This window comes from Mobula hypostoma, chromosome 10 (genome assembly GCF_963921235.1).
Source record: "Mobula hypostoma chromosome 10, sMobHyp1.1, whole genome shotgun sequence".
In the NCBI taxonomy this organism is placed as follows: domain Eukaryota; kingdom Metazoa; phylum Chordata; class Chondrichthyes; order Myliobatiformes; family Myliobatidae; genus Mobula; species Mobula hypostoma.
Window position 1 is genome coordinate 89,240,535 of NC_086106.1, and position 15,453 is coordinate 89,255,987.

A 15,453-nucleotide genomic window follows, 5' to 3' on the forward strand; every position below is an offset into this window, starting at 1 on the left:
AAATAGGCCCTGACTTTATTCCCCAGAGCGTAGCAGAATGAGATTTGATAGGTATATAAAATTGAGGAGTTTGTATATTGTAAGTGCCCCAGGATTTTTTTCATTGAGGTTGGATAAGAATAGAACTAGAGGTCATAAGTTAAGGGTGAAAGATGAAATATTTAAGGGGAACCTTAGGGGAAACTTGATTTAGAGGGTGGTGAGAGTGTGGAACGAGATGCCAGCGGAAGCAGTGGATACAGGTTGAATTTCAACATTTAAGAGAAATTATTACAAGTGCATGGATAGGAGGGTTATGGAGGGTTATTGTCCAGATGGAACTAGGCAGAGTAATAGTTTGGCATAGACTAGATTGGCCAAAGGGCTTGTTTCTGTGCTGTGGTACCTTACCATTCAAAATTACTCTGAAGAGACTGAAGGAGCCTAACCTGCAACTTTTCTGAATTAAGTTTAAATTCGCTTACATATGTCGTGAAATTTCTTGTTTTGAGGCAGCAGTACAATGTGATATATAATAAAAAAAACTAAATTACAATAAGTAGTGCAAAAGGAGAGCAAAAATAGTGAGGCAGTGTACGTGGATTCATTATCTGTTCAGAAATCTGTTGGCAGAGGAGTAGAGACAGTTCCTAAAACATTGAGTGTGTGTTTTCAGCTCCTGTAACTCCTCCTTAATGGTAGCAATGAGAAGTTGCATGTTCTGAGTGACGGGGGTGCTTAATGATGGGTGCTGCCTTTTGATAGTACTCTCATTGCTGGGTTGGCTTGTACCCATGATAGAGCTGGCTGAGTTTGTATTTTCTGCAGTTTTTTCTGATCCTGTGTAATAGCCCCTCCATACCAGACAGTGAGGCATCCCATTAGAATGCTCTTCATGCTACATTTGTAGAAATTTGAGTGTCTTTGGTGACATGCCAGATCTCCTCCTACTCTGAATGAAATATAACTGCTGTCATGCCACCTTTGTAATTGCATCAAAATGTTGGGCTCAGGGTCAATCTTCAGAGATGTTGACACCCAGGAACTTGAAACTGTTCACCTTTCCACTGCTGATCCCTTGAGTAGAACTCGTGTGTGTTCCCTCAATTTCCCCCTTTTTGAAGTCCACAATCAGTTCCTTGGTCTTACTGACATTGAGTGCAAGGTGGTTGTTGTTGCGACACCACTCAACAAGCTGATCTACCTCACTCCTGCACGCCTCCACATCACCATCTGAAGTTTTGCCAACAATAGTCATCAGCAGATTCATAGATGGTGTTTGAGCTGTGCCTAGAACTATAATGAATAAGCAGCAGCCTGACATAGGTGTTGTTGTTGTCAAGTTGGTCCGAGGCCGAGTGGAGAGCCATTGAGGTTGCATCTGCTGTAGACCTATTGACCTATTTGGCAAAAGGCAAATTACTACGGGACCAGGTCCTTGGTTAGGCAGGAGTTAATTCTAGCCCCCTGACCAGCCTCTCAAAACACTTCACGGCAGATGTGAGTGCAACTGGATGATGGACATTGAGTTAGCTCACCCTGCTCTTCTTGGGCACTGTTATGATTGTCACATTTTAGAAACAGGTAGGAATCACTGACCGCAGCAGTGAGAGATTGAAGATGAACTTGATCACTCCTGTCAGTTGACTGGCACAGGTTTTCAGTGCTCTACTAAGTACATCATCGGGGCCTTATGCCTCGTCAGGGTTCACCCTCTTGAAAGGTGTTCTGGTATGGGACCCTGACATAGAGATCACTGAGTCATAAGATGATGCAGAGGTTTCCACAGGTGTAGTTTTATTCTTCCTTTCAAAGCATGCAAAAGGTTGTTGAAGCATCACAGCCATTCATTCTGTTAGGTTTTTCCTTGTAGGAAGTACTGGCCTGCAAACCCTGCCAGAGCTGACATGCATCTGATTCTGTCTCTAACTTCAATCGGAATTGTTTTTTGCTCTTAAAATAGCCTTGCATATGTCATACTTGGACTTGTTTATTTCTGGATCACTGCTCTTGAGTGCCACAGAACTAGCCTTTAGCAGATTGCTAATCTACTACTTCATCTACTGCTTTTAGTATGGGAATGTCAGGGTGTTCTGGAAGGCACACTCATCCACATGGGTCTTGATGAAGTCAGTGACAGCTGTGGCGTATTAATTTAGTTTCAAAGGTGAATTCCTGAATATTGTCCAGTGCTCCGATTCAACACAGTACTGTAAGCACTCTTCTACCTCCCTTCTGTTTTTTTTTTCATAACTGTTCCCAGAATTAATGGCAAAAAAGAACCAATAAAGTAATGCACCTAGAAATCGTTAGTACCTGTTTGAAAGATGAGCTAAGTATCTAAAGAGTAAAATGTTTCTAATGTTTTACTAAGCTTTAAGAAGGTATAAAAATATGTATTTTTAAATCGTTATATTTTCATGTCAGTTTTTTATTGCATTAATGGTATGTGATATGAAACATTGGAATGTGTTTATTTCTATTATAAAGTTTATATATTGGTTTCTGTTGCAGCACTCTATCCCTGCTGTGGAACTCCGCCAGCCATTTTTCCCAACTCATATGGGCCCAATGAAACTCAGGCAGTACCATCGGCCATCACTGAAGAAGTATTCCTTTGGTGCTTTGTCACAGCCAGGGCCTCATGCTGTGTATCCACTCTTAAAACATATCAAGAAAAAAGCTAAGGTAAAGATCCCTGTTGACCACTTGGATGTTTATTTTAATTTAATTTTCTCTTTCTTATATGCATTGACAGTAGTGACTGGGGTCATTTTTTTTATTTTCTAGTTCCACTCTGTTCTGTGTCTTTGTGTTTCACCTACCTGTATGTTTTTGGTTTTTGACCCTCCTATTTCCTTCACACAATTTTCACACTTTTTCTGACCATCTCAGGTTCATATTATTAAGTGGATAAGCATTTGACTTCCTTTGTTGATGAACTAATAGCCATCTTCTACTTCAACCTGCATTTCTTGCCATTTTTCTAATGATACCCACTTCCATGTTCTTTCTCATATACAAAAAATCTCATCCAAACACTTGTCCAAGAGTAAACCTCATCAATGTTATCCCAGCTTGCTTCTCACTTAAGTAATCCTGATTGGATTTTCTGTTCTAGATTAGTCGATGACAGAAGGTCTTTACGCTTAGCTGAAAGGCTTCAGGATTACTTCAATCCTGGACATTTTATTGTTAATATCAGTCTGATTTGCTACAAGGCTTACTGACACTAACTCTGTAACTCTCATTGAACTTGCCTTCTCTTCAAGTAGTTGCATGGTTCTCATTTTAATCTCTATTTCACTCTTCTCGTGAATACTCCTCGGATATGAAGGGTTGTGGCTGAAAATGTCAAACTGTTCATTTCCCTCCATGAAGGCTGCCTGACCTGCTGAGTTCCTCCAGCAGAGTTTTTTACTTTGACTACTTTGTGACTTGTGTTTATTCACTCGTTTTCATTGTAACTTATAGGAGTAAGCAAAATCTCTTTCTATTCACTTGCTTCCTGAGGCTTTGAGAATTGACTTAATTTTTTTGCATTTAAATCTTCACTCATATCTTCAAATGGTGTTAGGTCTTGGCTGCAATGGTGTTGGTATGTCATCTTGTTACCTCCTGAGGCTTTGACTATTCACAAGACTGTGCATAGTGGTAGTAGATGGTTGATTCTCTGATTGGACGCTTCTGACTCTTGGTATGCCATGGAGATCTGTGTTCAATGTTGTTTATCGTCCATATTAATGATTTAGAAGATAATGTGGTAAACTGAATCATCAAATTTGTGGATGATACCATAGTAGACAGTGAGGATGTCTATCAAAGCTTGTAAAGTGATCTGGATTGAAAAAGGGCAGATGAAATTTAATGCAAACAAGTGAGATATTGCATTTTTGGAGGAAAACTAGGGTAAGACTTACACAGCGAAGGGTAAGCACTTAAATGTGCAGTAGAACAAAGAGACTTGGGAATACAGATCGATAATTCCTTGAAAATGGCATCATGGATAGATAGAATGGTAAAGAGAGCTTTTGGCACATTAATGTTCATAAATCAAGACATTGAGTACAGGAGTTGAGATGCTATTTTGATGTTGTGTAAGACCTTGGTGAGGCCAAATTTAGAACTATAAGTGCAGTTCTGGTCACCTCATTACAAGATACAATCAATAAGTTATTGAAGGTGACGGGAAATAATAGTTGTGAAAGGTTATCTTTAGAAATGGAGGGAAGTTTGTGGTAGCGTTCCTCAGATGACACTGCTCAAGCAACTGCACAGACCGCACGATTTCCAAATTTACAGATGACACAAGATCAGCTCTCTGGGCTAGAGATTTACATAAGTTCATCACCATCTCACTGAAAGCAACTCAGTTCCCTTATTCTGAAATTGCCTCCAAATCCTAGACTCTTCGTTCACTGAAAAGATCCTACCTGCATATCATTTGTCAGGTTCTTGAAATTTGTATGTTGTTATCTCAGCTGAAACTTAAAGAAACCAAAAATAACATGAAGAAAATAGGTCGTTGATTTAAGGTCAGTAGTGCACTGCTAGGGCCAGCAATTGAGGTACACACAGCTGTAGCACTCTGAAGGGATATAGAAGAGTACCTGAAAGGAATGGATTTGTAATAATGTAGTAAGAGAGCAGTGGAGTGGAACTAGCTAGACTGTTCTTGCATTGAGCTGATATGAATTCTTCTGTTCAAATGGCCTCCACACATTGAGATAATTCTAGTAAAAATTAGGCTGAGGTAGATCAGTGTTGATCATATTCAATGGCAGAGCAGGTTCTAGTATGCCCAATTGGGCTCTTAATGTAGTTACCTAATTTCCTGAAATAATAGCCTTTTGGCAAACTTCTAATTTGGTTATCAACTGTGCCTTCTTCATTCTAATGTTCACATGCATGCTCTTTTCAATTCCTATTTCATTTAATATGCATTATCTATTTTGTGTATCATAAATAGTAGAGAACAAGAACGGGCCGTTTGGCACACAATGTTGTGCTGAACCAATTAAATTAATAATCAAATGGCCAACTAAACTAATCTCTTATGCCTACAGAATGACTATATCCTTCCATTTTCCTCACACTCATGTGCCTATCGAAATATCTCTTAAAAGTCTATAATGTTTCTGCCTGTACCACCATCACAGGCAACGAATTCCAGGCACCCACTACTCACAGTGTTTTTAAAAAAAAAACTTGCCCTTCACGTTTCCTTTGAAATTACCCACTCTCACCTTGAATTCATGCCCCTCTAGAATTAGACATTTCAACCCTTGGAAAAGGATATTGTCTGTCTACTCGATCTGTGCCTTTCTCAATCTCATAAGCCACTATCAGATCTCCCCTCAGCCTCTACAGCTCTAGAGAAAACAGCCCAAGTTTGTTCATGCTCTCGTTATAGCACATGGCCTCTGATCCAGGCAGCATTCTGGTAAACATCTTTTGCACCTTCTCCAAAGTGTTGACATCCTTCCTATAGGGGGTGACCAGAACTGTCTGCAGTACTCACTATGCGGCCTAATTAGAGTTTTATAAAGTTGCAGCGTAACTTCTTGATTTCTGAATTCAATGCCTTGATTAATAAAGGCAAGCATGGCATATGTCTTTCACCACCCTCTCAACTTGTGTAGCCCCTTTCAGGGAGCTATGGACTTGGACTCCAAGATCCCTCTGCTCATCAGCACTGTAAAGTATCTTGCCCATAACGGTGATCTATCTCTTTGCATTTGATGTACCGAGATGCAACATTTAACATTTAGCATCTGCCATTCCTCTGCCCATATCTGCAGCTGATCTGTATCCCACTGTATTCTTTGCCATTTCTTTGACAAACAGTAGAGGTCCCAGTACAGATCCCTGTGGAACACCACTAATTACAGACTTCCAGCTAGAATAAGTCCCTTCGACCACTACCCTCTATCTTTATAGCCACCAGTTCTGAATCCAAATGGCTAATTTACCATGGATCAGTCCCATGCACCTTAATCCTCTGGATGAGTATCACGTGAGGAACCTTATCAAGCGCCTTACTAAAATCAATGTAAACGATATCCACAGCTCTACCTTCATCAATCACTCTCATCACTGCATCAGAAAACTCAAATCAAGTTAGTAAGACACGACTTGCACTGCACAAAGCCACACTGGCTCTCCCTAATTAAACCATGGTTCCCCAAATGCTCATTAATCCTATCCTTAAGAATTCTCTCCAGTAAATTCCCTGCCACTGACATGAGACTCACTGATCTATTGTTGCCCTAGTTGAATAATGGAACATTAGTTATTCGCCAGCCCTCCGAGACCTTCCCTGTGGCTAGAGAGGACACAGGCCAAGCAATCTCTTCTCTTGCCTCTCTTAATAACCTGAGGTATATCCCATCAGGCCTGGGGACTTATCCACCTCAATTTTCTTTAAGAGACCAAACACCCCCTCTCCTTTACCTTGATGTGGTCTAACATATCAATATACTAAGCTCTGGTAAATACTGATGTAAAGTACTCATTAAGGACCTCATCCACATCCTTCGCATTGAAGCGTATGTTCCCCCTTTGTCTTTGAGTGGTCCTATCCTCTCTGTAATTATCCTCTTGCTCTTGATGTATGCGTAGAAAGCCTTGGGATTCTCCTTTGTCCTACTTGTCAAGGACTTTACTTGGCCCCTCCTGGCTTTCCTAATTCCTTTCTTGAGTTCTTTTCTGGCTTCTTTATAATCCTCAAAGGCTCTGTTTGATCCTTCCTTCCTAAACTTTACATACATCTCCTTTTTCTTATTTACTAAATTCATCAGTTCTCTCAACATTCAAGGTTCTCTTATCGTGCTATCCTTGTGCTCCCTTCTGACTGGAACACATCTGTCCTGTACTCTGTGCAGTTGGTCTTTAAACACTCTAATCATGTCAGATGTGGACTTGCCAAAAAACAGCTGTCCCAATTAATTCTCCCTAGTTCCTGACTAATGCTCTTTAACTTGCCCCGCTCCAATTTCATACTCTCCCACAGGGGCCATACTTATCCTTATCTATAGCTATCTTAAAATGGAAAAAGTTTTGGTCACTGTTCCCTAACTGTTCACACATTTGAATGGTCGGTCACCTGGACAGCCTCATTTCCCAACACCAGATCCAGTACGGTCCCTGTTCTTGTTGGACTATATACATATTAATTTAAGAAACCCTCCTGGATGCACCTAACGAATTTTGCCTCACCTGAACCTTCTGCACTTAAAAGATCCCAGTTTATATTAGGGAAGTTGAAATCCCCCATGACAACAACCCTATTGTTTTTATACCTTTCCTTAATCTGCCTGCATATCTGTTCTTCAGTGTTCCAATGGCTATTTGGGAGGTCTTGTAGTACAGTCACATCTGAGTGATTTCACCCTTCCTACTTTTGAGTTCTACCCATATAGACTGAGTGGATGTGCCCTCCATTATCTCTCCTCAGAGTGCAGCTGTGATACTTTCCCTGATTAGTAGAGCAACTCCTCTTCCTCTTTTACTTCCCCCTCTATCTTTTTAATACATCAGATCCCTGGAACATTAAGCACCCATTCCTGTCCCTCTTTCAAACATCTCTGTAATGACCGCAACATCATGGTTCCGTGTACTGATCCGTGATATGAAAGAAAAGGTTAACAGGAAATAAGGGAGAAGGATTCTTCAAGGTGCCATCTTGCAGAGAATGCACATTTGTTTCATGGTTCTTTAAATTCTCTCTGATAATATACTCAGTTAATTGCAGAATTGACCAGAATGATGTCCTCTTCTTGACTTACTCATAGATGCGTGAACAAGAACGTCAGGCCTCTGGTGGTGGAGAAATGTTCTTCATGCGGACTCCACAAGATCTGACGGGTAAAGATGGAGACCTCATTCTTGCTGAGTATAGTGAAGAATACCCACCACTTATGATGCAAGTTGGCATGGCAACCAAAATCAAAAACTATTACAAACGAGTAAGTAAATATTTACTAAATGAATTCTTTAAGGAAACAACAGGCAGGATAGACAAAGGAGAGTCATTGGATGTTGTTTATTTGGATTTTCAGAAGGTCTTTGACAAGTTACTATGTATGAGACTGCTAAACAAGATAAGAGCCCATGTTAGTACAGGAAAGATACTGGTATGGACAGAATAATGGCTGACTGATAGAAGGCAAAAAGTGGGAATGAAGGGGGCCTTTTCTGGATAGTTGCTGGTGACTAGTGGTATTCCGAAGGGGTTGGTGTTGAGTCTGTTGCTTTTTGCATTATATGTTAATGATCTAGAATTGATGACTTTTGTGGCCAAGTTGGCAGATAATACAAAGATAGGCGGAGGAGCAGGTAGAGTTAAGAAAGCAGAGTCTGCAGAAGGACTTGGACAGATTACGAGAATGGGCAAAGAAGTGGCATATGGAATAAAGCATGGGGAAGTGAGTGGTCATGCACTTTTGTAGAAGGAATAAAGGCGTAGACTATTTTATAAACAGTGAGCAGATTTAGAAATTAGAGGTGCAAAGTGACTTGGGAGTTCTACCGCGGGCTTCCTTCAAGGTTGACTTGCAGATTGAGTAGATAGTAAGGAAGGCAAATGCAGCATTAGTATTCATTTTGAGTGGACTAGAATATAAAAGCAAGGATGTATTGCTGAGGGTTTGGTCAGACCACATTTGCAGTATTGAGCAGTTTTGGGTCCTGTATCTAAGAAATGATGTGCTGTAATTGAAGAGGGTCCAAAGGAGATTTACCAGAAAGATCCAGTGAATGAAATGGTTACTGTATGAGGAGCATTTGATGGCTCTGGACCTATATTCGCTCGAGTTCAGAAGAATGCCGGGGCGGGGGGAAGGGGGGGATCTCGTTGAAACCTGCCAAATATTGAAAGGCCTGGATAGGGTGGATTTGGAGAGGATGCTTTCAATGGTAGGAGAGTCAAGGACCAGAGGGCGCAGCCTTAAGGCTGATCTATACTTGTGCGTACTGGCTTGCACCGTAGCCTACGCAAGTGGGTTACGCCGTTGTGAGCATTTATACTTGTGCGTTTGTGTGTCAGCGTCTCTCTGCAATTCACCGCCAAAACACCAGTTGGTGGTGGGGTTCCTGTGCCACTGTGTTGAGTTTCTTCATGTTGAAACTCAACATGAAGAAACTCAAACTTCAGACAATGGCCACTGAAACTGAAGGAGGGTGAATTTTCTGTGCTTGTCTGGCCACTGAGAGACATGGACAAGGAAATGCATTTCAAATAGTTTCGGATGTCGGCAGGTAGATTTGACGATTTGGTTCATTGTCTCCAACCATTTATTTCGCATCAATGTACGCACAGTATACTCAGAGACTGGCAATCACCATTCGAGTTTTAGCTTCAGATGAATGTCAACAGGCTGTAGCAGCTAGCTACAAACTGGCGTCAAGCACAGGGTCCTCCATAATTTCGGAGGTCTGTAAAGCTTTATGGAAAGCATTGCAGCCAGCATTTATTCCCTGCCCTTCAGTCGCCCAATGGGAAGCTATTGCAGCGTAAGAGGAAATGTGATGCTACCAAGCGGACCAATTACAGTTGTTCAGTCTGCATTGCCATAGCGCGTAGTTACATTTTGGGAGAGGTGCGCGTTAAGCTACAGCATAGGGTACGCAGCTACGCTGTACCTGTGGCGTACATTTGACGTACAAGTATAAATCAGCCTTCTGAATCGGAGGGTGTCCCTTTAGGAGAGAAATGGGTATGAGCCTCTTTAGTCAGAGGGTGGTAAGTCTGTGGAATTCATTGCCATAGATGGTTATAGAGCCCAAGTCATTGGGTAATTTTAAAGCAGAGGTTGGTTAAGTTCTTGATTAGCAAGGTTGTTCAATGGTTATGGAGAGAAGGCAGAAGAATGGGTTTGAAAAGGAAAATAAATCGATCATGATCAAATGACAGAGCAGACTCGATGGGCTGAATGGCTTAATTCTGCACCTATGTCTTATGGTCTGAATTTCTTTATAGGAAATGTTCATTGCAATAAATAATTTCATCATCAGACTTCCGGTAGCGCTCATGGAGTGAAGTCGCGTTCTTGACTCGCTCCATTACCTCTGAGTTTTTTCTCTCTATGGTCAGCTATACTTTAATTAACTATTAAGGCATCAATTTTTACAATACTTTGAATTAAACTGAATTCTCTGACAATTGGATGATACTGAGATCGGCTATGTCTAAGAACGGGAAAGACGGCAAGGATGGTAAACCTCCGGTTAAACCGAAAGCTACGGATCTCCCTCCGACTGAATCACCGGTGACTTTGAAAGCGATATCGGAGTTAATTCAGAGGGAAATTTCAACCTCTGTTAGGGAGATGATTCGTACAGAAATTATGGGCTTTGTTAAAGACCTGATTCATACGGAAATCTCAACTAAGTTTCAGAAAATTGCCGATTTAATTGATAAGATGCAAACATGTATTGCGGAACATCAGTCGGCTATATCTGATCTTCAAAAATCCGCGCAACAAAGTGAGCTTAAGATGGGGAAAGTCGAAGAAACAATTAATGTAATGAAGAAGAAACTTGACTTTTTGACTTTTAAAAACTCTGACTTGGAATCTAGAATGCGACGGCAGAATTTACGAATGATTGGCGTCAGGGAAGCCGTGGAAGCTAACAACCCTATGAAATATTTCTCCCAACTTTTAAAAGATGCATTCCCTACTGTATTTCCTGACCAACCACCGCTACTGGATCGTGTTCACAGAATCCCATCATACTCGTCTAGGTCAGATAGACCGAGGCATGTTATCTTACGTTTTCATTACTTTCAAGACAAGGAGAGACTGTTTCGATTCGCTCGATCTAAAGGTTTCATTGATTTTTCGGATCTTAAGTTCCGATTCGTGGAAGATTTCAGTAAACCAATCTGGGACCAACGGGTCCGTTACAGATCCGTGATGTCGGAATTCTATAAGATGGATTTAAGACCAGCGCTGCTGTACCCTGCACGTCTAAGGATTCGCATGTTAGATGGAGCCCTTCGTTTTTTTGATTCTCCATCGGATGCCCAGAGTTATCTGGATCAACTTTCATCTTCAACATCTTAATTGCCTTTTTTTTAAATTTTCTCCGTTGATCGGAGGCTGTGAATTGGTTGGTTTTAACTTTTCTGTGCCCTATTTGGGCAGAAAAGTTTACTTTCGATTTCTTAATATGGCTGCTAAACTTTCTTTTTAACTGCGTCATTTCTTTCTTTTCCCAGGGGATTCTGAGTGGTTACTTCCCTTTTGTCATCTTACGTATTTCCTGTGCGGCCTTAAATTTTGTAGTTTTTTTTAAATTTTATTCTGTTTTGCTTTTTATAATCATTTTATGTTAATAATCCTATTTTTTTTTGTTGCTGTGTCTATTCATGAGTTTGAGGTTTATTGTGGTTTTTTTTTAATATATACTTTCCGGCTTTTGTTCTGTTCTGTGTGTATTTTAATTGAGCTAACTTTTTTTTACTTATTTTTTTACTGTTTTACAATTAGCTGACCCTTTTCATATTTATACCTTTTTTTTAGGGAGCGTATACCGGAAGTCATGGGGGTAGTTTTAGCGCTTGCTTCTTTCTGGCGGGTCTGCTTTAGATTTCGCCTTGGGGTCTTGGGGTGGGGGGTGGTGGGAGGGGCTTCACGTTTTAGTTTGTTTCTCTTTGGGCTATATACATTATTGAAGTATTGGTTGCGTCCTTTTCCCCGGTATCTTTTGTATGTTCTGTTTCCTCTCCGGGTTTGTGGGTCGCGCCTATTGTCAATCCTCCTTGTTATGGGTTGACTTTAGGATTTATGGAGTCTATTATTAATTTTGTCTCCTGGAATACTAATGGTCTTAATCATCCTATTAAAAGGAAAAAAGTTTTTAAAGTGTTCCGGAGACTTAAAGCACAAATTTTATTTTTACAAGAGACCCATGTACGGAGGGGGGACAGACTACGTTTTTTCAAATTCTGGAAGGGACAACAATTTCATTCGAACTCCAATGCTAAGATTCGAGGCGTCTCTATTTTTATAGACTCCTCAGTTACTTTTATACAACAGGATATTATCTCTGATCCGAATGGTAGATTTTTACTGGTTAGTGGTTTACTATTTAATAAAAAAGTAGTTTTGGTTAATGTTTATGCTCCTAATATGGATTGTCCGGAATTTTATAAATCATTGTTTGATCAGTTTCCGAATTTGAACGAGTTTTCATTGATTTGGGGCGGAGATCTTAATACCTGTTTATCTCCAGCTTTGGACCGTTCGGCTCCTTTACGGACTTTACCTAATAAATCTGCAAATTTGATTAATTTTTTCCTTTCTGATTCTGGGTCGACGGACATTTGGCGTTTTCTGCATCCTCAGGAAAAAGATTTTTCCTTCTTTTCACATGTTCATCATTCCTATTCAAGAATTGATTATTTTTTCATTGATTCTCGTCTCATTCCTTCAGTGATTAAATGTGATTATGATTCTATAACCATTTCGGATCATGCTCCACTTAAGCTTTCTATTAAAATTATGGCCAATATACCAAACAATAGACAATGGCGTTTTAATTCGCTGTTGCTTCAGGACTCGGACTTTGTTAATTTTATGAATGAACAGATTGAGCTTTTTTTTACAATTAACCATACAGAAGATATTTCGGTTAACACTCTTTGGGACACTTTTAAAGCCTATATTCGGGGTCAGATTATTTCGTATTCCGTTGCTTTGAGGAAGAAACAGAAGCAGGAGGAGATGGCAATTGTGGACAAGATTAAAGAAATTGATAAGAAATATGTTATGGCTCCTTCTGAGGAGCTATACAAACAAAGAACTGAACTTCAAATGGAACACAGTTTACTACTCTCGTCCTCGATTGTAAACCAATTAAAGAAAACAAGAAGTGATTTTTATGTTCACAGTGATAAAATTGGCAAGCTGCTGGCTAATCAATTGAAATCTAATTATGTTAAATCTCAAATCAATCAGATTTATAACCAAAATGATCGATTGATATTGGATCATGTGGGGATTAATCAAACCTTTTGTGATTTTTATTCTTCTTTATATCAATCAGAGTCTCCTCGAGATTCTAAATATATGAATGATTTTTTAGATAAGTTAGACTTCCCTCAGATTTCACAGGATATGTCTTCTTTATTAGATACTTCCATTACAATGGATGAGATTAAGAATGTTATTTTTTCTATGAATCTGGGGAAAGCTCCTGGCCCTGATGGGTTTACCGTTGAATTTTATAAATGTTTTGCTTCTTTATTGATTCCTTGGCTCTATAAGGTTTTTGAGGCTTCTTTGAAACTTGGTAAACTTCCGGAATCTTTTAATAGAGCATCAATTTCTTTAATACTAAAGAAGGATAAAGACCCTGCTCAATGTGCATCTTATAGACCAATATCTTTATTAAATGTTGATTCTAAAGTTTTTTCTAAGTTATTAGCAAATAGACTAGAAAAAGTACTTCCTTCTATTATTTCGGAAGACCAAACGGGTTTTATTAAAGGTCGTTACTCTTTTTATAATATTCGTACATTGTTAAATATCGTTTATACTCCCTCACAAAATGTTCCTGAGTGTGTTATTTCTTTAGATGCCGAGAAAGCTTTTGATAGAGTAGAATGGCCTTATTTATTTAAGGTGCTTGAAATGTTTAATTTTAGCTTGAAATTTATATCCTGGATTAAACTGTTATATCACTCCCCTGTAGCCTCGGTTCGTACTAACTCCTTAAACTCACCTTTTTTTCCTCTCTTTCGTGGTACTCGACAAGGCTGTCCTCTTAGTCCCCTATTATTTGATATTGCATTAGAACCTCTTGCAATTGCTATTCGAGAATCTTCAAATATTACTGGGATAACTCGGGGATTAAAGTCCCATAAATTATCACTCTATGCTGATGATTTACTTTTATATATTTCTAATCCTGAGAGATCCATTCCTGCTGTTTTAGAGTTATTAGCACAATTTGGTCTTTTCTCAGGTTATAAATTAAATCTTAGTAAGAGTGAACTTTTTCCGATTAATAAACATCTTCCCTTATATTATAAATTTCCATTTAAATTGATTAATAATTACTTTTCATATCTTGGGATTAAAATTACTTGTAAACATAAAGATTTATTTAAGACTAACTTTTTACCATTAATAGACTATATTACTCAACTTTCATCTAAATCGTTTCCCTTATATTTAACTTTGATTGGTCGTATTAATGCAGTTAAGATGTTTTTTTTGCCAAAATTTTTATATGTGTTTCAGGCATTACCAATTTTCGTTCCTAAATCTTTTTTTGATAAAGTTGACTCTAAAATTTCTTCATTTATTTGGCAGAATAAGAATCCGAGACTGGGTAAAATACATTTACAGAAAGCTAAGAGAGATGGAGGTTTAGCATTACCTAACTTTAGATTTTATTATTGGGCTATTAATATTCGACATATGAAATTTTGGTTACTTGACCGGGACATACTATCTATTCCTAAATGGGTAGCATTGGAATTACAATCTGTTCAGGGTTATACACTTGGTTCTATTTTAGGTTCCTCTCTTCCTTTTGATTCGAAACGCCTTAAGCAGGTCTCTAACCCGATAGTTAAATATGCTTTGCGCATTTGGTTTCAATTCAGAAAATTTTTTGATCTTAATCAATTCGGGTTAGCGATTCCTATTTTAGGCAACATATTTTTTCCTCCCTCTTTTACGGATCGCGCTTTTCAAACTTGGAAGACTAAGGGTATTTTACGGTTTTTGGATTTATTTTTAGATGGTTCCCTTATGTCTTTTGAACAATTATCTAATAAATATAACTTATCAAGAATACATTTTTTTAGATATTTACAAGTTAGAAATTTCCTAAGTACTATACTTTCTTCCTTTCCAATGCTTCCTCCTATATATATTTTAGATTCGATAATTAACCTTAATCCATGTCAGAAAGGTGCATCGGCTATGATTTATAATATTATTATGAAACTTAGGAAAGCTCCATTTGATAAGATTAGGGTAGATTGGGAACAGGAATTGGGGCTTACCATTTCTGTGGATGATTGGGGGCAGATTTTACAATTAGTTAATACTTCCTCTATTTGTGCTAAACATTCCCTAATTCAATTTAAAGTGGTTCATAGAGCACATATGTCCAAAGATAAGTTAGCGCGTTTTTACTCGCATATTAATCCTTTCTGTGATAGATGTTTGGGGCAGATAGCCTCTTTAACTCATATGTTTTGGTCTTGCCCTACTTTGGAAACTTTTTGGAGAGATATTTTCAATATTATTTCTAAGGTATTAAATATAGATATCTCTCCTCACCCTATTACTGCTATCTTTGGACTACCTAAAATTTCTAGTAATCTTTCCCCTTCAGCCCGTAGAATGATTGCATTTCTTACTTTAATGGCGAAAAGATGTATTTTACAACATTGGAAAGAGCTTAATGCTCCAACTACCTTTTTTTGGTTTTCTCAGACGATTTTATGTTTGA

At 38.8% G+C, this 15,453-nt stretch overlaps 1 protein-coding gene across 3 annotated transcripts in view; it reads left to right on the forward strand.

The window, feature by feature from the left end:
• The window catches only part of taf1 (TAF1 RNA polymerase II, TATA box binding protein (TBP)-associated factor), a 169,994-nt gene that overhangs the window by 86,412 nt on the left and 68,129 nt on the right, over positions 1-15,453 (forward strand). For all 3 annotated transcript variants that reach the window (XM_063060824.1, XM_063060825.1, XM_063060826.1), the window contains 2 exons: positions 2,494-2,667; positions 7,773-7,946. In XM_063060824.1, coding sequence (XP_062916894.1) covers positions 2,494-2,667; positions 7,773-7,946 — 348 coding nt within the window. The remainder of the gene's footprint in view (positions 1-2,493; positions 2,668-7,772; positions 7,947-15,453) is intronic.